The sequence below is a fragment of the Amblyraja radiata genome, chromosome 7 (assembly GCF_010909765.2).
Source record: "Amblyraja radiata isolate CabotCenter1 chromosome 7, sAmbRad1.1.pri, whole genome shotgun sequence".
NCBI classification, from domain to species: Eukaryota; Metazoa; Chordata; class Chondrichthyes; order Rajiformes; family Rajidae; genus Amblyraja; species Amblyraja radiata.
The window spans coordinates 87,667,525-87,691,879 of NC_045962.1; the positions used below are offsets into that span (position 1 = coordinate 87,667,525).

At 49.6% G+C, this 24,355-nt stretch overlaps 1 protein-coding gene across 3 annotated transcripts in view; it reads left to right on the forward strand.

Annotated features, from left to right (window-relative positions):
- Positions 1-291: 291 nt before the first annotated feature.
- Positions 292-24,355, forward strand: part of LOC116975634 (angio associated migratory cell protein) — a 33,063-nt gene continuing 8,999 nt past the window's right edge. Inside the window, exons 1-9 of one of the 3 annotated variants that reach the window (XM_033024960.1) lie at positions 292-898; positions 1,109-1,274; positions 4,225-4,341; positions 6,734-6,853; positions 9,198-9,337; positions 10,838-10,982; positions 12,032-12,115; positions 14,215-14,330; positions 22,699-22,811. In XM_033024960.1, coding sequence (XP_032880851.1) covers positions 1,181-1,274; positions 4,225-4,341; positions 6,734-6,853; positions 9,198-9,337; positions 10,838-10,982; positions 12,032-12,115; positions 14,215-14,330; positions 22,699-22,811 — 929 coding nt within the window. In that variant the 5' untranslated portion in view covers positions 292-898; positions 1,109-1,180. Of the gene's footprint in view, positions 899-971; positions 1,053-1,108; positions 1,275-4,224; positions 4,342-6,733; positions 6,854-9,197; positions 9,338-10,837; positions 10,983-12,031; positions 12,116-14,214; positions 14,331-22,698; positions 22,812-24,355 lie in introns of those variants that run through there. The other 2 variants (XM_033024961.1, XM_033024962.1) reach the window with 2 other exon arrangements.

Below are 24,355 nucleotides of genomic sequence, written 5' to 3' on the forward strand. Positions count from 1 at the left end.
TAGTACGACTCTGGATAAACAGAAGCTGAGACCGGGCTCCGGCGTCGTCTGTTCGACCGGGTCTTCGCGTGTGTTCGCTGTCAGTGAGGAGCGCGGTGATTGGCGGCCCCGGGACGAGCTGCAGCTGACGTGAATTAGGTTTTATTCCCAATGGCGGACTACATCCCCCAGCAGGCCTCGCGCGGTGCCCGCCTCCCCCCGACGCTCATTGGCTGACATGTGTGACGACACCGGCCTGTCCAGGCTCCCATTGGTCGGCGCCGCTGCCACTCACCCGGGGGGAGGGGCGGGCTGGCGCATGCGTGAGGCGCTGACATCTGCCGCCGGGTCGCTCGTGTACTAGTTATAGCGCTACTGTACTAGTTATAGCGCTACTGTACTAGTTATAGCGCTACTGTACTAGTTATAGCGCTACTGTACTAGTTATAGCGCCAGTGTACTAGTTATTGCGCTAGTGTACTAGTTATAGCGCTACTGTACTAGTTATAGCGCTAGTGTACTAGTTATTGCGCTAGTGTACTAGTTATAGCCCTACTGTACTAGTTACAGCGCTACTGTACTAGTTATAGCGCCAGTGTACTAGTTATAGCGCTAGTGTACTAGTTATAGCCCTACTGTACTAGTTATAGCGCTACTGTACTAGTTACAGCGCTACTGTACTAGTTATAGCGCCAGTGTACTAGTTATTGCGCTAGTGTACTAGTTATAGCCCTACTGTACTAGTTACAGCGCTACTGTACTAGTTATAGCGCTAGTGTACTAATTTTAGCTCTAGTGTACTAGTTATAGCGCTAATTCACTAGTTACAGCACCAGTGTACTAATTATAGCGCTAGTTTATTAGTTATTGCGCCAGTGTACTAGTTATAGCGCCACTGCACTAGTTATAGCGCCAGTGTACGAGTTATTGCGCTAGTGTACTGGATACAGCGCTAGTGTACTGGTTATAGCGCTGGTGTACAAATTTTAGCTCTAGTGTACTGGTTACAACGCTAGTTACAGCGCTAGTGTACTAGTTACAGCGCTAGTGTACTAGTTACAACGCTAGTGTATTACCGCTAGTTACAGCGCTAGTGTACTGGTTATAGTGCTAGTGTACTAGTTATAGCACTAGTTACAACGCTAGTGTCCTAGGTACAGTGCTAGTGTACTGGTTACAGCGCTAGTCAGTGCAGGTGGAGATGACGGAACCTGAGTCGAACCCCCAGCTGGATCTGCACGAAGGCGAGGAGATCGTGGAGGTGATCGAGCTGAGCGGGAATGAGGAAGCGGCAGGTGAGGGTGAGGGAAGGGATAGGGGGAGAGAGGAGGAAAAGAGAGGGAGGGGGCAAGGAAGGAGGTGGAGGATGAGGAGATTATGGGGAGGGAGAGTGGATAGTGGAGGAATGGGAGGGAGGGGATGGAGGATAGGGAGGGAGGGAGGTTAGGAGAGGAGGAGGGAGAGTGAGTAGGGGGGTGGGGAGGGGTTGGGATAGAGAGGGAGGGGATGATGGATTGGGAGGTGATAGGGGAGGGTGGGAGGGGAGAGAAGGGGGGAGGATGAGGGGAGTATAGGGTAGGAGGATAGGGAGAGGACGGAGAGTGGGATATAGGGGACTGAGGGGAATAGGGAGAGAGGATGCTTGATATTGGGGATGAGGAGGGGAGGGTAGGGAAAGGGGTGGGGAAAGTGGGGAGGAAAGGGTAGGAAAGGAGGAGAGGGTAGGGGAGGGAGGGAGGAAGGGGAGCATGCGGGGTTTGTAGGGGGAAGTGGTCGGGAAGGAGACTGGGGGGGTGAGGATGGATGGGGTGTAGTTGGGGACTTGGATTGGGGTCCTGTGGTCTCTTAAATAGATCTTCATCCCTTGTGGAAAAAAGTACCGGAGATAGCACACTGTCGAGTTGCATCACAGCTTGGTTTGCGAACAGCTCTGTCCAAGAGCACAAGAAATTGCAGACTAGTAGATGTAGCCCAGTCCATCGCAAAGACCTGACTCCCCACCATCGAGTCCGTCCGCACTTTGCGTTGCCTCAGGAAAGACATGTCCCACCCTGGTCATTCCATCGCCTTCGTGCTCCTGACAGGCAGAAGGTACATCAAATTAAACACACATCATCGGATGAAAGTGTGCACCACCAGACTCAGGAACAGCTTCTTCCCCTCTGTTATCAGTTATTCGGAGGGCGGTGCGACTCACGTCGCAGCGGCCTCTGCAGTCCGTCTGTCTTTTTATTATTTTTTGTCTCGTTTGAATGTAGTTTTTATTTTATTTTTTTGTGTATGTGTGCGGGGGGTGGGGGAAACTTTTAAAATCTATCCCCTGCACGGAGAACCCGGCCTTTTCTCTGTCGGATCTCCGTTGTCGTTGGGGCCTAGCACCGTGGAGCGGTCTCCAGCAGGAACGACCTGGGGCTCCAGTCGCAGAGCCTGCGGACATACTCACCATCGTGGAGCTGGCCGAGTTCGGAGCGGGTGGAGCTGTGGTGGCGCTCGGCTGCGACCTGACCCCGGAGATTCGGAGGCTCCAACCGCAGGTCTGGTGGACAGTGACACCGGGAGCCCGCGGGTCCCTGCTGGGAGACCGCTTTTCGGGGCTTCCGCAGTGGCGACTTCACCCGCCCGAGTTGCGGGGTTGAAGCGTACCTGGAGCGGGGCCTTACATCGCCCGGCGCGGCTTTAAATGGCCGCGGGACTTGCTAGCGCACGCCGAGGGCTCCAACACCAAGACCCGGAGCGTGGCCTTGCATCACCCGGCGGGGCTTTAATGGCCGCGGGACAATTACCATCGCCCGCCGGGGGCTTTGACTCTGACATCGGGAGGGGAATGAGGCGTGCAGGGGAGAGATAAGTCTTTGCTTTCCATCACAGCGAGGAGGAGATTCACTGTGATGGATGTTTGTGTAAATTGTGTTGTGTCTTGGTTCTTTCTTGTGTGTATGACTGCAGAAACAACATTTCATTTGAACCTCAATGGGGTTCAAATGACAAATAAATTGTATTGTATTGTATTATCAGGCCTCTGAACGGTCCTTCCATAAGCTAGCGTACTGTCCCATTAACATCTACCCATTGACTTTGTCTATGGAACTGATAGGCTACTATGCTGAGCATTATAGTCTGCATTCTGTATCTTCCCCTTTGGTTTAGTCTAGTTCAGAGAAACAGCGCGGAAACAGGCCCTTCGGCCCACCGAGTCCACGCCGACCAGCGATCTCCATACACTAGCACTATCCTAAACACTAGGGGCAATTTACAAGTTTCATCAAAGCCAATTAACCTATAAATCTGTACGTCTTTGGAATGTGAAAGGAAACGAGCACCCGGGGTAAACCCACGCAGTCACGGGGAGAACGTACAAACTCAGTGCAGACAGCACCTGTAGTCAGGATCGAACCCGAGTCTCTAGCGCTGTGAGGCAGCAACTCTACCCGCTGCCCCACCATGCCGCCCTATCTATTGCGCTACCTATTGTGCCTGTATTTGTGTGTGGTAGGTATCTGGTCCGAAGAATAGCATGCAAAACCAAAGCTTTTCACTGAATCTTGCTACATGTTCAGAAGTTCTACGAGTAGAATTAGGCAATTCGGCCCATCAAGTCAAGTCCGCCATTAGATCATGGCTGATCTATCGCCCTCCTAGCCCCATTCTCCTGCCTTCTCCCCATAATCCCTGCCACCCGTACTAGGGGTAACTAAGAATAAGGGGTAAGCCATTTAGAACGGAGATGAGGAAACACTTTTTCTCACAGAGAGTTGTGAGTCTGTGGAATTCTCTGCCTCAGAGGGCGGTGGAGGCCGGTTCTCTGGATACTTTCAAGAAAGAGCTAGATAGGGCTCTTAAAGATAGCAGAGTCAGGGGATATGGGGAGAAGGCAGGAACGGGGTACTGATTGGGGATAGACAAAAGTGCTGGAGAAACTCAGCGGGTGCAGCAGCATCTATGGAGCGAAGGAAATAGGTAACGTTTCGGCCCGAAACGTTGCCTATTTCCTTCGCTCCATAGATGCTGCCGCACCCGCTGAGTTTCTCCAGCACTTTAGTCTACCTTCGATTTTCCAGCATCTGCAGTTCCCTCTTAAATACTGATTGGGGATGATCAGCCATGATCACATTGAATGGCTGGTGCTGGCTCAAAGGGCTGAATGGCCTACTCCCCCGCCTATTGTCAATTGTCTAATTAAGAATCTGTCCATCTCCATTTAATAACAAAGTTAAACCTTCCTTTCAATCTCGTCGTCTCCCGCAGGTGACGCGACCGGCGAGGTGGAGGAGGGGGAGGATGAGGGCCGGTGGGAGATGGAGGATGAGGAATGTATGGAGGTGGTTCAGGATGACAGCGATCTCACTTTCACCAGACACACAAGTAAGTGAAACGTTTCTATGGTTTGCTCAATCTGTCCCATTGTGGGGGTGGTAACTCAGCGGGTCAGGACTCAGCATCTCTGGAGGTAAAGGATGGGTGACGTTTTGGGTCGGGACTTTTCTTCCGTCTGCTGGGGAGAGCGGATCGCGGGCCTTGGGTAAGTGTGGGCTGAGAATTGCTTCAAAGTGGAATTTTTCTTGGTGACGGTACTTTGATTGTGAACGTTTAGATTTATTATTGTCTTGTGTACGGGGGGGCGGGGGGGCGGGTGGGTACGGTGGCACAGCGGGTAGAGCTGCTGCCTCACAGCGCTAGAGACCCAGGTTCGATCCTGACTACGGGTGCTGTCGGTAAGGAATTTGTACGTTCTCCCCATGACCATGTGGGTTTCCTCCTGGTGCTCCGGTTTCCTCCCACACTCCAAAGACGTACAGGTTTGTAGGTTAATTGGCCTGGTACAATTGTAACTAATTGTCTCTGGTCAAAGTCAAAGTTAATATTACTCGTCACATAAGTAAGTAAGTAACTTTATTGGCCAAGTATTCACATACAAGGAATTTGCCTTGGTGCTCCGCCCACAAGTAACAACATGACATCCAGTGACAGTTACGTTGACTCAGAAAACACTAAACATTAATAACAATAAAACATTAATGATGAAAGACCATTGATCAAGTATGTCAACCAACAAAATACCAGATCAAAGGAAGGCTACAGATTTTTAAAATTGCGTAGAGCAACTACTCGTGGATAAAAACTGTTTTTATGTCGGGCTGTGGCAGCTTTGACAGTCCAGAGTCGCCTCCCGGAGGGAAGTGATTCAAAGAGTTTGTGGCCAGGGTGAGAGGGGTCAGAGATGATCTTGCCCGCTCGCTTCCTGGCCCTTGCAGTGTACAGTTCATCAATGGAGGGAAGGTTGCAGCCAATAACCTTCTCTGCTGATCGGACGATTCGCTGCTGCCTCCAGGTGTCGTGCTTGGTGGCTGAGCCAAACCAGACCATGATGGAGAAGGTGAGGACAGACTCTACGAAGGTGCAGTGAAATAAATTTGCCAGCAGCGATACACTTAACTGTGGTGGATGTTTGTGTTAAATTGTATTGTGGGAGTGCGGGAGGGGAATATGGAGAGGAGACGGTGCAGCCAACGCCAAGGCTCGGTGGGGAAGGACCACAGTCTAGGGTCCTTCCGCTGCTGGACATGGGGGGCAAGGTGTGGTGGAGACACCCCTCAAAATAAGGGAAGGGATTCTACGCCAGGGGGCCACATGAGTGGCAAGGATGTGGGGTAAAAATTGTGATTTGGGGAAACTGTATTGTATGTATGTATGTATGTATGTATAGCCTCCGACAATGTCGGATGGAGTCTTGTAACGATCATGTGTTGTATATATTTATTTCTCGAATAAAGTCGATTTTTACATTTATAAAAAAGGCATTCTTCAATGTGGTGGAAGGCAACAAAGTTCAGTCAGTCCCCCTCCTTTGTTCACCCGTGGTCGGGGCCATAAATGTGTAGAATAAGGCTAGTGTGTGGGGATCGCTGGTCGGCACGGACTCAGTGGGCCGAATGGCCTGTAAGTCAGGATGGAATACGGGTTTACCAGCAGCGCCATTGCACTGCCACCTAGAGGCGGGAGAGGAATGGTGAGTGTGGCTGTGTCTGCAGTTGTGACTCAGTGTGACTTTTCTGCCCCTGTCCCACTTAGGAAACCTGAACGGAAACCTCTGGAGACTTTGCGCCCCACCCAAGGTTTTCGTGCGGTTCCCGGAGGGTTTTGTCAGTATCCCTACCTGCTTCCACTACCTGCAACCTCCGGCAACCACCTGCAATCTCCGGGAATCGCACGGAAACCTTGGGTGGGGCGCAAAGTCTCCAGAGGTTTCCGTTCAGGTCTCCTAAGTGGGGCAGGGGCATTAGTGTTTAAGAACGGCCAAGCGTAGGCTTAGCGACCGTTTCGCCGAATACCTCCGCTCGGTCCGCTTTAACCAACCCGATCTCCCTGTACTCAGCACTTCAACTCCCCCTCCCATTCCGAATCCGACCTCTCTGTCCTGGGCCTCCTCCACGGCCAGAGTGAGCACCACTGGAAATTGGAGGAGCAGCACCTCATATTCCGCTTGGGCAGTCTGCACCCTAGCGGCATAAACATTGACTTCTCCAATTTCCGGTAGCCCTTGCTGTCTCCTCCCCTTCTCAGCTCTCCCTCGGGCTCCTCCTCTTCCTTTCGCCTTTCTCCTCCCCGCCCCCCTCTTCCCCCCCCCCACCCTACATCAGTCTGAAGAAGGGTTTGGCCCGAAACGTTGCCTATTTCCTTTGCTCCATCGATGCTGCTGCACCCGCTGAATTTCTCCAGCACTTTTGTCTAACTCAGTGTGACTTGTTCTTTTCAGAGGCTGTATTCTGCTTGAGTTTGGACCACAAGAGCAACACTCTGGTCGTGTCGGGGGGTGAGGATGACATGGCGTATGTGTGGAGGCTGACTGACGGAGACGTGTTGCTGGAGTGTACAGGTAACTGCGTTCACAGTTGCATTGTTTAGAGATACAGCGCGGAAACAGGCCCTTCGGACCACCGCAACGACCAGCGATCCCCGCACACTAACACATTAGGGACTATTTACACTTATACCAAACCAGTTAACTTACAAACCTATGTAGGAAAGAACTGCAGATGGTGGTTCAAATCGAAGGTGGCCACAAAATGCTGGAGTAACTCAGCGGGACAGGCAGCATCCCTGGAGAGAAGGTAACAGGTGACGCCTTGGGTCGAGACCCTTCTTCAGACTGGCCTACAAACCTGTACGTCTTTGGAGTGTGGCAAGAAACCGAAGATCTCGGAGAAAACCCACGAGGTCACGGGGAGAACGTACAAACTCTGTACAGACAGCGCCCGTAGTCAGGATCGAACCCGGGTCTCCAGCTCTGCGAGTGCATTTGTGAGTTACTCCAGCATTTTGTGTCCATCTTCGGTGTAAACCAGTATCTGCAGTTCCTTCCTACACGCGTAGAGAGAAGGTCTGGGCTGATTTTCCACTCTGCAGTCCCGGAGCAGTGCTACATTGATGAAAGGCATAGATAGAGTAGTTGGAGTAGTTGTAGTTGGATAATCGTATTCCCTTCCCCAGGGGGTGGAGGTGGGTCACACACACTAGATGGCGCACGTTCAAGTGAGAGAGGATATTGCACAGACTGCTATGAGCCAGGAACGCACTGTAAAAATATCAAGGTAGACAAAAATGCTGTAGAAACTCAGCGGGTGAGGCAGCATCTATGGAGGGAAGGAATAGGTGACGTTTCGGGACAAGACCCTTCTTCAGACTGATGTGGAGGTCAAAGATCTTATAGCGGAGATATAAGATCTTTGGTGGAGGTGGAGGAGGGGGGGGGGGCAGGAAGAAGAAAGGAAGAGGCGGAGACAGTGGGCTGTGGGAGAGCTGGGTAGGGGAGGGGAAGGAGGGAGAAAGCAGGGACTACCTGAAATTGGAGAAGTCAATGTTCATACCGCTGGGGTGTAAACTACCCAAGCAAAATATGAGGTGCTGCTCCTCCAATTTACGGTGGGACTCACTCTGGCCATGGAGTGAGTCTGGCCAAACCTGGCCAAATCAAGAGTGTTTGTTATCATACTAGACCAAGGGGAACCCGCTGGGTCCCAACCCTTCAGCGGAGTCATGGGGGGCACGGTATGGTGGAGGCGCCCCTCAAAATAAGGGAAGGTATCCCACGCCAGGGGGCCACATGAGTGGCACGGGTGGGGGACAGTTTCGTGGAATTTAAAAGATGTATAAACAGTATTGAACAATTTGTATAGCCTCTAAAAATGTCGGATGAATTTTTCGCACGGTTCATGTATTGTATATATTTATTACTTGAATAAAGTTTATTTTGAATGTGTGTGGGCGTTGGGCCAAAGGGTCGTGTTACCACACTTCTATAACAAGAGGAGTCGAGTATAGGAGCAAAGAGGTCCTTCTGCAGTTGTACGGAGCCCTAGTGAGATCACACCTGGAGTATTGTGTGCAGTTTGGGTCCCCTAATTTGAGGAAGGACATTCTTGCTATTGAGGGAGTGCAGCGTAGGTTTACAAGGTTAATTCCCGGGATGGTGGGACTACCATATGCTGAGAGAATGGAGCAGCTGGGCTTGTATACTCTGGAGTTTAGAAGGATGAGAGGGCATCTCATTGAAACATACAAGGTTATTAAGGGTTTGGAAATGCTAGAGGCATGAAACATGTTCCCGATGTTGGGGGAGTCCAGAACCAGGGGCCACAGTTTAAGAATAAGGAGTAAGCCATTTAGAACGGAGTCGAGGAAACACTTTTTCTCACAGAGAGTGATGAGTCTGTGGAATTCTCTGCCTCAGAGGGCGGTGGAGGCAGGTTCTCTGGATACTTTCAAGAGAGAGCTAGATCGGGCTCTTAAAGATAGCGGAGGCAGGGGATATGGGGAGGAGGCAGGAACTGGGTACTGATTGGGGATGATCAGCCATGATCACACTGAATGGCGGTGCTGGCTCGAAGGGCCAAATGGCCTACTCCTGCACCTATTGTCTATTGTCTATTGACTAACTCAGCAGGTCAGACAGCATCTCTGCAGAAGGCGGATAGATGACGTTTCGGGTCGGGACCCTTCTTCAGATGAAGAAGAAGGGTTCTGACCCAAAATGTCACCCATCCTATTTCTCTAGAGGTGCTGCAGCCTGATCGGCTGGGTTACTCCAGCACTCTGTGTCAATCGTTGACTTAATGCGAGCGTCTTGCAGAGTCATGCGTAAGATTGTAGAGGAGGGGAGCAGCAGCAAGGCTGCTGGTTGCCCACTGTGGTGTTTCATCAGCGATTCATCTGTCCTACAGGCCACAAGGACTCTGTCATCTCCACTTCCTTCAGTCACGATTCAACGTTGGTTGTAACGGGAGACATGAGCGGCTTAATCAAAGTCTGGGATGTTGAAAGCAAGCAGCAAATCTGGTCCTTCGAAGTGGGCGACCTGCAGGTAATGAATGTCCAGAGACAACAGTCATAAGTGATAGGAGCAGAAGGTAGACAAAAATGCTGTAGAAACTCAGCGGGTGCAGCAGCATCTATGGAGCGAAGGAAATAGGCAACGTTTCGCCCAAAACGTTGCCTATTTCCTTCGCTCCATAGATGCTGCCGCACCCGCTGAGTTTCCCCAGCATTTTTGTCTACCTTCGGTTTTCCACCATCTGTAGTTTCTTCTTAAACACAAGTGATAGGAACTTTGTTGCCTTCTACCACAGTGAAGAATGCCTGTGGTGGATGTTTGTGTTCAATTTTATTGTGTATTGTGTGTTCTTTTTAAGTGTATCGCTGCTGGCAAATTCATTTCACTGCACCTTCAGGTATATGTGAAAAATAAAATAGACCTTGATGTTGACTCCTAACCCCATTCTCCTGCCTTCCCCCCACAACCCCTGACACCCGTACTAATCAAGAATCTTATCTATCTCTGCCTTAAATATATCCATGACGCCCTCCACAGCTTTTTGTGGCAATTAATTCCACAGAGTCACCACCCTCTGACAAAATAAATTCCTCTTCATCTCCTTCCTAAAAGAACGGCCTTTAATTCTGAGGCTGTGCCCTCTGGTCCTATACTCTCCCACTAGTGGAAACATCCTCTCCACATCCACTCTATCCAGGCCTTTCACTGTTCTATATGTTTCAATGAGGTCTCCCCTCATTCTTCTAAACTCCAGCGAGTACAAGTAAATGCTTACTTGCAGCTATACTTGAATGTATGCTATACCTGAGCTGATAGACTGTTGATAGACAGAGCATTGGATACATCTCGTCAGTGTATACTTTGGGGACAAGTGTATACACTATATACAATGTGTGCTTTAGTATTGGTGGGGACGGGTCAGTGTGTATAACACTGGGTACATTACCAGTGGGGGCGGGTCTGTGTGTGTAACACTGGGGTACAGTACCAGTGGGGGCGGTTTTATTTCTGCTGGTGAGAAATGTTTGAGGAGATGGCTCAGCCACTTTCTTCAGTGGGTTTCTGCTTTGCTCCATTTTAGATCATACCAAGCGCGGACCCGTTGGGTCCCCGTTCCCAACGCAATGTTCCACCACTCACCCATAGCCCCCAACTGCGCAGGCACGGCTGACGGGTTCCCGTTGTCACGCCAGAGATCCCCGTTGTGACGCGAGTCACGGCAACCCTCCCCCAACTGCGCAGGCGCGGCTGGCAAGTGGGAGCGTGACTGTGACGTTTATTAAAGTTTAAAATGTCAATAACTTGTAAAATATAACATCAATCGGAACGAAACGTGTTTAATGCACATCACAGGACAATGGGGAGTAAGGTGGGCCTAAAATTGTAGCGTTATTGTGTACCGTTTTTGCGGAGTTTCGGGAACAAACAAACAAACAAGATGAGAGTTTTAGTAATAGTTAGATAGATAGATAATGTTGGAAGGATTCTGTAGACTGACAAAACTATCTGCTGTTGATTTCCTTTGCCCAGTGGGTCGAGTGGCATCCCTGTACCCATGTACTGCTAGCGGGCACGGACGAGGGCAGCTGCTGGATGTGGAAAGTGCCCAGCGGTGAATGCAAAACGTTACCAGGCACCGGGTGCCAAGCCACCTGTGGCAAGTTCCTGGCTGATGGTGAGTACAGGGTGCTAGAGGGTGGGTTATACCCCCTGTGTGGGGCTCTGGCTCCAGGGTTGCTGTCAGATGAGGGCAGCACGGTTGCTGAGGCACCAGGAAAGTTTTCACAGTGAAGGAGCTACCGTTGCGAGGTGAAGCACAAAGCAGAACATGTTAGAAATCAGGTGAGGCAAAGGTTGACTTGCACCTCCTCCAACCTCATCACACGCTAGAATTCAGAAGATTGAGGGGGGATCTGATAGAAACTTACAAAATTCTTAAGGGGTTGGACAGGCTAGATGCAGGAAGATTGTTCCCGATGTTGGGGAAGTCCAGAACAAGGGGTCACAGGTTAAGGATAAGGGATGATAAGGATAGGACCGAGATGAGAAAATCATTTTTTACACAGAGAGTGGTGAATCTGTGGAATTCTCTGCCACAGAAGGTAGTTGAGGCCAGTTCATTGGCTATATTTAAGAGGGAGTTAGATGTGGCCCTTGTGGCTAAAGGGATCAGGGGGTATGGAGAGAAGGCAGGGATGGGATACTGATTTGGATGATCAGCCATGATCATATCGAATGGCGGTGCAGGCTCGAAGGGCCGAATGGCCTCCTCCTGCACCTATTGTGTATGTTTCTACTGTGTGCGCTGTTTCCGACGTGGACTCTTAAACATCAGACTCGGTGAACAACTCCGCTCAATCCGCCTAAACCTACCTGATCTCCCGGTTGCCAAAAATATAAGATTGTTAAGGGCTTTGTTAAGGGATTGTTAAGGACATTGAAACATATAAGATTATTAAGGGCTTGGACACGCTAGAGGCAGGAAACATGTTCCCGATGTTGGGGGAGTCCAGAGCTAGGGGCCACAGTTTAAGAATAAGGGGTAAAGCCATTAAGAAAGTTTACTACTGCACCTATTGTCTATTGTCTATAATCACATTGAATGACGGTGCTGGCTCGAAGGACCAAATGGCCGACTCCTGCACCTATTGTCTATTGTCTATTGATAATTGCACAACTGACAAATGGACATTCTTTTGCCTAAGTCTCTTGCTCTGTCACCAGGGAAACGAGCGGTCGTCGGATACGAGGACGGAACGCTGAGGGTCTGGGACCTGAAGCAAGGATCGCCACTTCACGTGGTCAAAGGTAACGCAACCGGACGGGTCCCGACGAGTGGGTCATGTAATATCTCATGGGTCATGTAATATCTCCCTCATATACGTGGGTTGTAGAGGCTGTCTCTGGAGGTGAAGCTCACAGTCATCACCCCATGTGGTAGAGTACCCTACAATGGTAGAGTTGCTGCTGCCTCACAGCGCCAGAGACATCAGCTTCCATCCTGCAGTCATAGAGGTGTGGAAACACGGCCCTTCGGCCCAACTTGCCCACACCAGCCTCAGAGGGCGGTGGAGGCCGGTTCTCTGGATACTTTCAAGAGAGAGCTAGATAGGGCTCACAAGGTTAATTCCCGGGATGGTGGGATTGTCATATGCTGAGAGAATTAGGTACATTTTGATCTTACTCGTGGTCAAACTTGTGCGTGGTGGCAAGCTGTGACCTCTCCCCCATGCTTCTTCAAACTAAACTAAAACTACTAGCGCGCCTGCGCGAGAACCCCAGCCGCACACACGCCTCCGACTACGTAAAAATCCCACCCACATAATTACAGGCAGATAAAATGGAAAGGTAACTGGCTCTAGTTACAACACACTGAGTTAAGCTAAATGGCTACTACACTGACAACGGAACAACGTTCTTGCATGTTGCAGCTGAAGAGGCCTGTAAATTTAATAACAGAGATAGGATATAATACTCAATAGTATAATAAATGAAGAAGGATCAGAGATCACAGTTGCTGAGGTTAGTGTTGTGCTGTGTTCAACAGCTTGATGGTTGTTGGGAAGAAGCTGTTCTTGAACCTGGAGGTGACGGTTTTCAGGCTCCTGTACCTTCTTGCCGATGGTAGCAGCGAGATGAGAGCGTGGCCAGGGTGGTGTGGGTCTCTGATGATGCTGGCTGCCTTTTTGAGGCAGCGACTACTGTAGATCCCTTCGATGGTGGGGAGGTCAGTATCTGTGATGGACCTTCGATGGTGGGGAGGTCAGTACTGTGATGGACCTTCGATGGTGGGGAGGTCAGTACTGTGATGGACCTTCGATGGTGGGGAGGTCAGTACTGTGATGGACCTTCGATGGTGGGGAGGTCAGTACTGTGATGGACCTTCGATGGTGGGGAGGTCAGTACTGTGATGGACCTTCGATGGTGGGGAGGTCAGTACTGTGATGGACCTTCGATGGTGGGGAGGTCAGTACTGTGATGGACCTTCGATGGTGGGGAGGTCAGTACTGTGATGGACCTTCGATGGTGGGGGAGTCAGTACCCCCACTCTCTGGACCCTTCATGGATGTTTTCAAGAGACAGTTACATTTAGCTCTTGGAGCTAAAGGAATCAAGGGATATGGGGAGAATGGACAATCAGTACAGGAGGAAGCCATTCGGCCCTTCGAGCCAGCACCGCCATTCAATGTGATCATGGCTGATCATCCACAACTAGTACCCCGTTCCTGCCTTCTCCCCATATCCCCTGACTCCGCTGTCTTTAAGAGCCCTATCTAGCTCTCTCTCGAAAGCATCCAGAGAACCGGCCTCCACCGCCGTCTTAGGCAGAAAATTCCACAGATTCACAACCCTCTATGTGAAAAGGTTTTTCCTCATCTCTGTTCTAAACGGCTTACCCCATATTCTTAAACTGTGACCCCTGGTTCTGGGCTCCCCCAACACCGGGAACATGTTTCCTGCCTCCAGCGTGTCCAAACCCTTAATAATCTTATATGTTTCAAATTCTAAATTCCAGAGTATACAAGCCCAGCCGCTCCATTCTCTCAGCGTATGACAGTCCCGCCATACTGGGAATTAACCTTGTAAACCTACGCTGCACTCCCTCAATAGCAAGAATGTCCTTCCTCAAATTTGGAGACCAAAACTGCACATAGTGCTCCAGGTGTGGTCTCACTAGGGCCGTGTACAACTGCAGAAGGAAGAAAGGGGTACTGATTGGGGATGATCAGCCATGATCATATTGAATGGTGGTGCTGGCTCGAAGGGCCGAATGGCCTACTCCTGCACCTATTGTCCATGTTTACTTTTTGCATTTCTTCATTCGTTCTTGTCCCTCTGTTTCACTCACTCGCCGGGGTGGATAGTTGTCGGTGTAAAGCACACGTCTCTCTTGTCCTCTTCCCTAGGTCAGGATAGTCACCAGGGACCTCTGACCTGCATCACTGCCAACGCCAGTGGAAGCCTGGTGCTGACGGGTTCTGTCGACTGTACGGCCAAGCTCATCAACCCACTCACAGGCAAGGTAATCCTGCTCATCCTCGCTCTGCCCACGGCGAAATCCCGCAGCTTTTCGGAAAAGCCTGAGGCCTTCTGCAGTTCCTTCCTACGACATTTCCTTTGGTAGAAAATTGAAGGAAAATGGGTGAAACTTATTTTTCCGTGGGAATGTGGGCCTCGCTCGCACAGAAGTTGTTGAGGAGATTAGTGAAGTGATTGCTATTGAGAGAGTGCAGCGTAGGTTTACAAGGTTAATTCTCGGGATGGCGGGACTGTCATATGCTGAGAGAATGGAGCAGCTGGGCTTGTCCACTCTGGAGTTTAGAAGGATGAGAGGGAAATCTCATTGAAACATATAAGATTGTTAAAGGCTTGGACACGCTAGAGGCAGGAAACATGTTCCCGATGTTGGGGGAGTCCAGAACCAGGGGACACAGTTTAAGAATAAGGAGTAAGCCATTTAGAACGGAGACGAGGAAACACTTTTTCTCACAGAGAGTGGTGAGTCTGTGGAATTCTCTGCCTCAGAGGGCGGTGGAGGCCGGTTCTCTGGATGCTTTCAAGAGAGAGCTAGATAGGGCTCTTAAAAATAGCGGAGTCAGGGGATATGGGGAGAAGGCAGGAACGGGGTACTGATTGGGGATGATCAGCCATGATCACATTGAATGGCAGTGCTGGCTCGAAGGGCCGAATGGCCTCCACCTACACCTATTTTCTATTCTATTTTCTAACTCAACGGGTCTTAACAATAGACAATAGGTGCAGGAGTAGGCCATTCTTTAGATTAGACAAAACTACATTAATACAATCAAGTCAATCTCAAGTATAATAGTTGGAGCAAAGGGGAAGATACTGAGTGGAGAATATAGTTCTCAATATTAACGCTTACTTGAAATCCCGTCATTCATTTCCCTTTAGTTTTAGTTTATAGATACAGCGCGGAGAAAGGCCCTTCAGCCCAAAGAGTCCACACTGACCAGCGATCACTGCACATTCACACTATCCTGCATACACTAGTGACAATTGTACACCTATACCAAGCCAATTCAACCGCAAACCTGTACGTCTTTGGAGTGTGGGGGTACACCGACGATCTCAGAGAAAACTTGCGCAGGTCACTGGGGGATCGTACATACTCCTAACAGACAGCACCTGTAGTCGGGATCGAACCCGGGACTCCGGCGCTGTGAACTCTGTAAGGCAGCAACTCTACCACTGCGCCACCGTGCATTAGTGCGCTAATATCTAAAAACACCAGTCGATCTCTCCTGGAAGTAACACGTTGGTGCGGATTGAGGATTGGTTAATAATCAGAAAACAGAGTGGGAATCATCGGGGTAGACAAAAACGCTGGAGAAACTCAGCGGGTGAGGCAGCATTCAGTCTCGATCCTATGACTTGGCTGAAGACCCTGTTCCTGTGCCGTAAGGATCTATATTACAAATTCTCCTTCCACCCACACAGAGTCATGGAACGATACAGCGCGGAAACAGGCCCTTCGGCCCAACTTGCCCATGCCGACCAACATGTCCCAGCTGCACTAATCCCACCTGCCTGCGTTTGGCCCATATCCCTCCAAACCTGTCCTATCCATGTACCTGTCTAATGGGGCTTTTTCACAGGGCGAGTTGACGCAAGATGTCACCAGAGTGAAGAGGTCGTGGTCCAGCACGAGTCTCGCACGATATAACGGGGGTAGATAAAGAGTTCCCACGGTACTCGGCATTTCTGTTATTTGTGCGAGTGACTTGTCCGTTTCCCGAGCTTTCGCGTTAAATCTTGAATGAACATCGTGAACTACACGTGACACAAATGATGTAACTTTTTTTTTCACACACTATATATATCCTCCCTTGGTTGAATTGGCTCATTTGGAGACATATTTTACCGTGTATGTGGGAGACACAGATGGACTGAGCACAGTACTTCGGTCTTACTGTGTGTGGGAGAGGGGGAGAAAGAGACGTACACTCACAGAGGCAGAGTCTCTCAGCCTGTGTAAGAGGGAGGGAGAGAGAGAGAGAGGCACACACAAGGTGGATGTGAAATCTCACCTGCCTGTTTCAGTGACAGACACCCGCCGCCAGTAAATGAAGACACCCCCATCTGTCTCCCCCTCCTCGCCCTCGACTCCCCCACCTTTCCCTCCCAACTCCAGTCCCGTCCCGACCCCCTGGGAAACTGAATAGAGCAACAATATAGATATAGAAACTGAAACAATATAGAAACTGAATAGCGCAACATGGCAAAAACATCTCTAACACGCTTTACCCCCTTTCTTTGAGATTTTCTGGGAGCCATCTCTGCAAGTGTTCCTGTTAAAAAGATTATCCAACAATGACAATTAGGTGGGACGTCCTCGAAGGACACATGTTCCCTTGTCGATATTGAGACCACGTTTTTTACTCACCTTCTGTCCCCTCTGTCCAGCTTCCGGGTTTACCGTTCGCAGGAGTTCCCACGCGCTATATCTCTAAAATCTGAAGTTAGGTAATGTCTAAAGGAACTGCAGACGCTGGTTAATGCTGGTTAATACGCACAGAAGGACACAAAATGTTGGTGTAACTCAGCAGGTAAGTCAGATCTGGGAAGAAAAACATAAAAAGCTGGAGTAAGTCAGCGGGTCAGGCAGCACCTCTGGAGAAAAAGAATAGGTGACGATTCGAATCGGAAACCCTTCTTCAGACAGCCTAATCGGAATTGAGTCTGAAGATGTGTCTCGTCCCGAAACATCAGCTTTTTTTCTCCAGAGATGCTGCTTGACTCGCTGAGTTACTCCAGCTTTTTGTGTCTGTCTTCGGTTTAAACCAGCATGTGCAGTTCACTCCTTACACGGGTCTCTGTACAACATTGATTGGTAGCGTTCCGGACCCCTGGACCCGAGGACTCCGACATGTATCTCTCAAAGAAGTACATGTGAAAAATTTCTCACGGACCATAAAAATGCGTAACCTTTCAGTAAAGTCCCTTTTAAAGTCCCTTTTAAAGATTATAGTTATTTTCTTGAATCTCATTAACATAACTCATGAATAAGTTGATGTCCATATGCGGATGCAAATCTTTATTTTTATTTATTTTTTAAATTCAATCCCACAGAAGATAATTTTTACTCACCTTCTGTCCCCTCTGTCCAGCTTCCGGGTTCACCGTTCGCAGGAGTTCCCACGGTACCCGCAAGAGTTATTACGGATATCGCACTGGCCACTACGTTCATATAATGTTGCAATACTCAACCACAAGTGTACAAGTCAATGTTGGAGAAATTCAAACTTTCTTGAATTTTCTCCCGAGTGACCAAGTTACACGATGACCTGCCGTTAGCGCTACGGTGGTCCACGGTGGTCCACGAATGCCGTACTGTTATCGCACGAGGTCCCCACGATGTTAAACTCCGGTTAACTCTTGCGTCAAGTCGCCCCGTGAAAAGGCCGCTTAACTGTTTCTTAAACGTTGCGATTGTCCCAGCCCCAACTACCTCCGATGGCAGGTGGACAAAAATGCTGGAGAAACTCAGCGGGTGAGGCAGCATCTGTGGAGTGATGGAATAGGTGACGTTTCGGGTCGAGGGGCCAGTTTCCGTGCTGTATCTCTAAACTAAACTATATCTTGTTATTCTGGTCAGGGATGGATATTTGTCATGAATTTTGTCTTAACTCTTTAAACATTAGCCAATGCCAACCATAACTGACTTGCGCCTCATACCCTTCATAGTTGTCTTTGTTTTAATCTAAGATCCTGGTTTTGGATTGAACTAAAGAGCTTTAAATATTTATATAAGTTTCTGTCATGGATACTCTTCTCTGAAGGCCTGTTAACCACAAGGTTTTTAAGTTAACTCCTTCCCATTGCACAGTCTTCAGTTGTCTCATTAGTTCTTTAACATACTGATCTTGAAAGCAGAGATACTACAAACACTATAACATTGAGCAAACAAACTGGTGGAGGAAGAAGGGCCTTGACCCGAAACGTCGCCCGTTCCTTCTCTCCAGAGATGCTGCCTCACCCGCTGAGTTACTCCAGCATTTTCTGTCTGCCTTCGATTTAAACCAGCATCTGCAGTTCTTTCTCACACAAACTGGTGGAGGAACTCAGCGGCCCAGGAGGGAAATAGACAGTAGGTGCAGGAGTAGGCCATTCGGCCCTTCGAGCCAGCACCGCCATTCAATGTGATCATAGACAATAGACAGTAGGTGCAGGAGTAGGCCATTCGGCCCTTCGAGCCAGCACCGCCATTCAACGTGATCATGGTTAATCATCCCCAATCAGTATCCCGTTCCTGCCTTCTCCCCATATCCCCTGACTCCGCTATCTTTAAGAGCCCTATCTAGCTCTCTCCTGAAAGTATCCAGAGAACCGCCCTCTGAGGCAGAGAATTCCACAGACTCACAACTCTCTGTGAGAAAAAATGTTTCCTCGTCTCTGTTCTAAATGGCTTACCCCTTATTCTTAAACTGTGGCCCACGGTTCTGGACTCCCCCAACATCGGGAACATGTTTCGTGCCTCTACCGTGCCCAAACCCTTAACAATCTTATATGTTTCAATAAGATGCCCTCTCATCCTTCTAAACTCTAGAGTGTACAAGCCCAGCTGCTCCATTTTCTCAGCATATGACAGTCCCGTCATCCCTGGAATTAACCTTGTAAACCTATGCTGCACTCCCTCAATAGCAAGAATGTCCTTCCTCAAATTTGGAGACCAAAACTGCACAGAATACTCCAGGTGTGGTCTCACTCAGGCTCTGTACAACTGACAGAGCACTTACCCGAGCATTTTGTGTCTATCTTCAGTGTCAACCAGCACCTGCAGTTCCTTCCTAAACATTCATCTGCACGAATGCATCCTCCATATTATAAATAGTCATTAGCTTGTCAGTCTGCTTGTCGATGCAGATACAGACTTGGATGGTTTTATCTGTCGTGTAGGGGTCTGAGGGGAGACTTGATGGAGGGATATAAAAAATAATGAGAGGCGTAGATAGGGTAGACAGTCAGAACCTTTATCCCACGATGGAAATGTCCAAGACTAGAGCGTGTGGACAAGTTTGGTCCAAGGGCCTGTGTCTGTGTTCTAACTCGAGGACTAGAGGGCATAACTTTAAGGTAAGGGGGGAGCAAAGATTAAAGTGGTTGTGTGGAGCAAGTGTTTTTTACCCAAAGAGTAGTGGGTGCTGAAACTGGGTTCCTGGAACACTGTAAAGTAGCAACTCTACCATTGTGCCGTTATGTGGCAAAGGTTTTTCAACACAGAGGGTGGTGGGTGCCTGGAACGCGCTGCCAGGGGTGGGGGTGGAGGCAGATACGACAGGGCCTGTCCCACTTGGCTCGCAAATTACATAGAAACATAGAAATTAGGTGCAGGAGTAGGCCATTCAGCCCTTCAAGCCTGTACCGCCATTCAATATGATCATGGCTGATCTTCCAACTCAGTATCCCGTACCTGCCTTCTCTCCATACCCCCTGATCCCTTTAGCCACAAGGGCCACATCCAACTCCCTCTTAAATATAGCCAATGAACTGGCCTCAACTACCTTCTGTGGCAGAGAATCCCAGAGATTCACCACTCTCTGTGTGAAAAATGTTTTTCTCATCTCGGTCCTAAAAGATTCCCCCTTATGTTTAAACTGTGACCCCTTGTTCTGGACTTCCCCAACATCGGGAACAATCTTCCTGCATCTAGCCTGTCCAACCCCTTAAGAATTTTGTACGTTTCTATAAGATCCCCCCTCAATCTTCTAAATTCTAACGAGTACAAACCGAGTCTATCCAGTCTTTCTTCATATGAAAGTCCTGACATCCCAGGAATCAGTCTGGTGAACCTTCTCTGTACTCCCTCTATGGCAAGAATGTCTTTCCTCAGATTTGGAGACCAAAACTGTACGCAATACTCCAGGTGTGGTCTCACCAAGACCCTGTACAACTGCAGCAGAACCTCCCTGCTCCTATACTCAAATCCTTTTGCTATGAATGCTAACATACCATTCGCTTTCTTCACTGCCTGCTGCACCTGCATGCCTACTTTCAATGACTGGTGTACCATGACACCCAGGTCTCGTTGCATCTCCCCTTTTCCTAATCGGCCACCATTACGCGACCTCGTGTTCGCTTGAGGCATACGGGCACCGTATGGCCGCACGGGGCCAGTCCCATTTAGAAGCGCGGAGTTGTGCGGGGCTGGTCCCGACATCGCGCGGGGTTCCGAAATTCTTGCAGTGGCCGAAATCTTTGTGCGCCAACGACCTGTCGGCACGCAGGCGCATTGCGGTCATACGCAGCGGCTTGACGTCGTACGCAGCGTCTTGATGGCGTATGCCTAGCACGTGGCATTGCGTGATGACGTCACCGCCCGGAGTGGTGTTGCATGATGACATCACCGCCCGACGCCGTGCGACGCCAAAATTCAGTCGGCCCGCCTTCTGCCCAGCTAATTGGTAAGCATGACACAAATGACATCACGCGCGAACTTAGCACGTACTTAGTGTGAACTCCGCTTCCGGTTGGTCGCGCCAAACGCACGCAATCGCATGCAAGTGGGACAGGCCCTTAAGAGGCTTTTGGATAGGCACATGGATATGCAGGGAATGGAGGGATACAGATCACGTGCAGGCAGAGGAGATTAGTTTAACTTGGCATCACATTCGGCACGAACATTGTGAGTTGTCCCACAAAGTTATTTAGCGGAAGATAGACACAAAACGCTGGAGTAACTCAGCGGGACAGGCAGCATCTCTGGAGGGAAGGAATGGGTGACGTTTCAGGTCGGGACCCTTCTTCAGTCTAAAGAAGGGTCTTGAATCAAAACGTCACCCATTCCTTCTCTCCAAAGATGCTGCCGGTCCTGCTGAGTTACTCCAGTATTTTGGGTCCATCTTCGGTTTAAACCAGCATCTGCAGTTCTTTCCGACACAAGTTATTTAGTGGTCTGGTTTTTGCTCAAAATAGATCAACTGATTAGTTTCACAATGGTTTATGTACATTGTCCAGTACTCTTCCTGCATTACATGTGATAGTGACTACTCTTCAAAGCTATGGTAGACAAAAATGCTGGAGAAACTCAGCGTGTGAGGAGCGAAGGAATAGGTGACGTTTCTTCAGAAGAAGGGTCTCGACCCCCAAAACGGAGTCTGAAGAAGGGTCTCGACCAGAAACGTCACCTGTTCCTTCACTCCATAGATGCTGCCTCACTCCAGCATTTTTGGCTACCTTAGATTTTTCCCGCATCTGCAGTTCTTTCTTCAACTCTTGCAAAATATTTTATTTTCTGTAACACATTTGGAATATCCCAGGGACATAAAAACCTACCGGAGAAATGCTATAGCCGATCTACAGGTAGATAGACAAATTGTGGTTGTCCCTTAGAGCAACAGACATACAGCATGGAAACAGGCCCTTCATCCCAGCTAGCCCATGCTGACTCACGTGCCACCTCTACACTTGTCTCACCTGCCCATGTCCTCTAAACCCTTCCTAAAATGGATGTAATGCTGAGCCTCTATAAGGCACTGGTCAGGCCACATTTGGAGTATTGTGAGCAAATCTGGGCCCCGTATCTGAGGAAGGATTTGCCGGCTCTGGAGAGGGTCCAGAGGAGGTTTACAAGAACGATCCCAGGAATGAGTGGGTTAACATATGATGAGCGTTTGTCGGCACTGGGCCTGTACTCACTGGAGTTTAGAAGAATGAGGGGGGACCTCATTGAAACTTACAGAATAGTGAAAGGCCTGGATAGAGTGGATGTGGAGAGGACGTTTCCACTAGTGGGAGAGTCTAGGACCAGAGGGCACAGCCTCAGAATTAGAGGATGTTCTTTTAGGAAGGAGATGAGGAGAAATTCATTTAGTCCGAGGGTGGTGAATCTGTGGAGTTCTTTGTCACAGACGGCTGTGGAGGCCAAGTCAGTGGATATTTTTAAGGCAGAGATAGATAGATTCTTGATTAGTACGGGTGTCGGGGGTTCTTCACACAAAGTGTTGTGAGTCTGTGGAATTCTCTGCCTCAGAGGGTGGTGGAGGCCGGTTCTCTGGATGCTTTCAAGAGAGAGCTAGATAGGGCTCTTAAAGATAGCGGAGTCGGGGGATTTGGGCAGAAGGCAAGAACGGGGTACTGATTGGAGATGATCAGCCATGATCACATTGAATGGCGGTGTTGGCTCGAAGGGCCAAATGGCCTACTCCTGCACCTATTGTCTATTGTCTATTGTTATGGGGAGAAGGCAGGAGAATAGGGTTAGCAGGGAGAGATAGATCAATCGTGATTGAATGGCGGAGTGGATTTGATGGGCCGAATGGCCTAATTATACTCCTATTCCTTATGACCTTATTCCCGGCGCGTGTCTTCTCTTCTCTTCCTCTCCTTGTGTCCCGAATCCCCTTAAGTGTTCCTTGTGTCCTCCGCAGGTGGTCGGCGTCCTTTCAGTTCCCAAGAGCATCAATGATCACGTGGAGAAAGAACAAATGGATGAAACAGAAGCTAACTCCAACTCCGTGGAGTCTGTGGGATTCTGCAACGCGTAAGCCAATTCTGCCTTTGTATTTGCTCAAGCCCCACCTTAAACCTTTATAACAAGAGGGATCGAATATAGGAGCAAAGAGGTCCTTCTGCAGTTGTACAGGGCCCAAGTGAGACCACACCTGGAGTATTGTGTGCAGTTTTGGTCCCCTAATTTGAGGAAAGACATTCTTGCTATTGAGGGAGTACAGCGTAGGTTTACAAGGTTAATTCCCGGGATGGCGGGACTGTCATATGCTGAGAGAATGGAGTCTGAACTCTGGAGTTTAGAAGGATGAGAGGGGATCTAATTGAAACATAAAAGATTGTTAAAGGCTTGGACACACTAGAGGCAGGAAACATGTTCCCAATGTTGGGGGAGTCCAGAACCAGGGGCCACAGTTTAAGAATAAGGAGTAAGCCATTTAGAACGGAGACGAGGAAACACTTTTTCTCACAGAGAGTGGTGAGTCTGTAATTCTCTGCCTCAGAGAGCGATGGAGGCCGGTTCTCTGGATGCTTTCAAGAGCGAGCTAGATAGGGCTCTTAAAAATAGCGGAGTCAGGGGATATGGGGAGAAGGCAGGAACGGGGTACTGATTGGGGATGATCAGCCATGATCACATTGAATGGCGGTGCTGGCTCGATGGGCCGAATGGCCTATTCCTGCACCTATTGTCTTTTGTCCATTGACTGGCTACAGTTCCCAGGTGGCGAAAACTAATTGGGGAAAAAAAATCCGGGTCTGCAGGCCGGATGATTATTGGCTGTGGGCTGGATCCGGCCCTTGGTCCGTCAGTTGCCGACTCCCTGCTCTAAATGTTTCTTAAATGTTGGAGCATACTAGTGTACGGGATTATCGGCAGAAGGGCGACATTTTGGCACCATTTTACAGTCCCAGTTGCAGTTGGCCACCAAGGCCAACTGTGGCTGTCGACTCCGTTCCGTTTGTCCAGAGAACCGTCCTCCCTCGGTGCTCCCATAGCCGACCTTGAGGGCAGAGAATGTAAGCCCACTCCCCCCCTCCCCCCCCCCCCCCCCCCCCCCACCCCCCCCGGTTCTTCTTTCTGTCCTGCGTCTCTGCTGACCCTCCCTCCATCCTCCTCTTCGATTCCCGGTCCAGGGCAGCTTCCCTCTCCAGCAGGGTTCCCGATTCAACAGCGGGCGAGCCAGGCCCGGTGTTGGGATACTTTAGTTTAGTTTAGAGATACAGCGCAGAAACAGGTCCTACGGCTCCCAGAGTCTGCGCCGACCAGCGATCACCCCGTACACTGACACTATCTTACACACACTGGGGACAATTTACAATTTTACCAAGCCAATTAACATACAAAATTGTACGTCTTTGGAGTGTGGGAGGAAACCTGAGCACCCGGAGAAAACCCTCACAGGTCACAGGGAGAACAGACAACAATAGACAATAGGTGCAGGAGCAGGCCATTTGGCCCTTCGAGCCCGCACCGCCATTCAATGTGATCATGGCTGATCATCCCCAATCAGTACCCCGTTCCTGCCTCCTCCCCATATCTCCTGACTCCGCTATTTTTAAGAGCCTTATCTAGCTGTC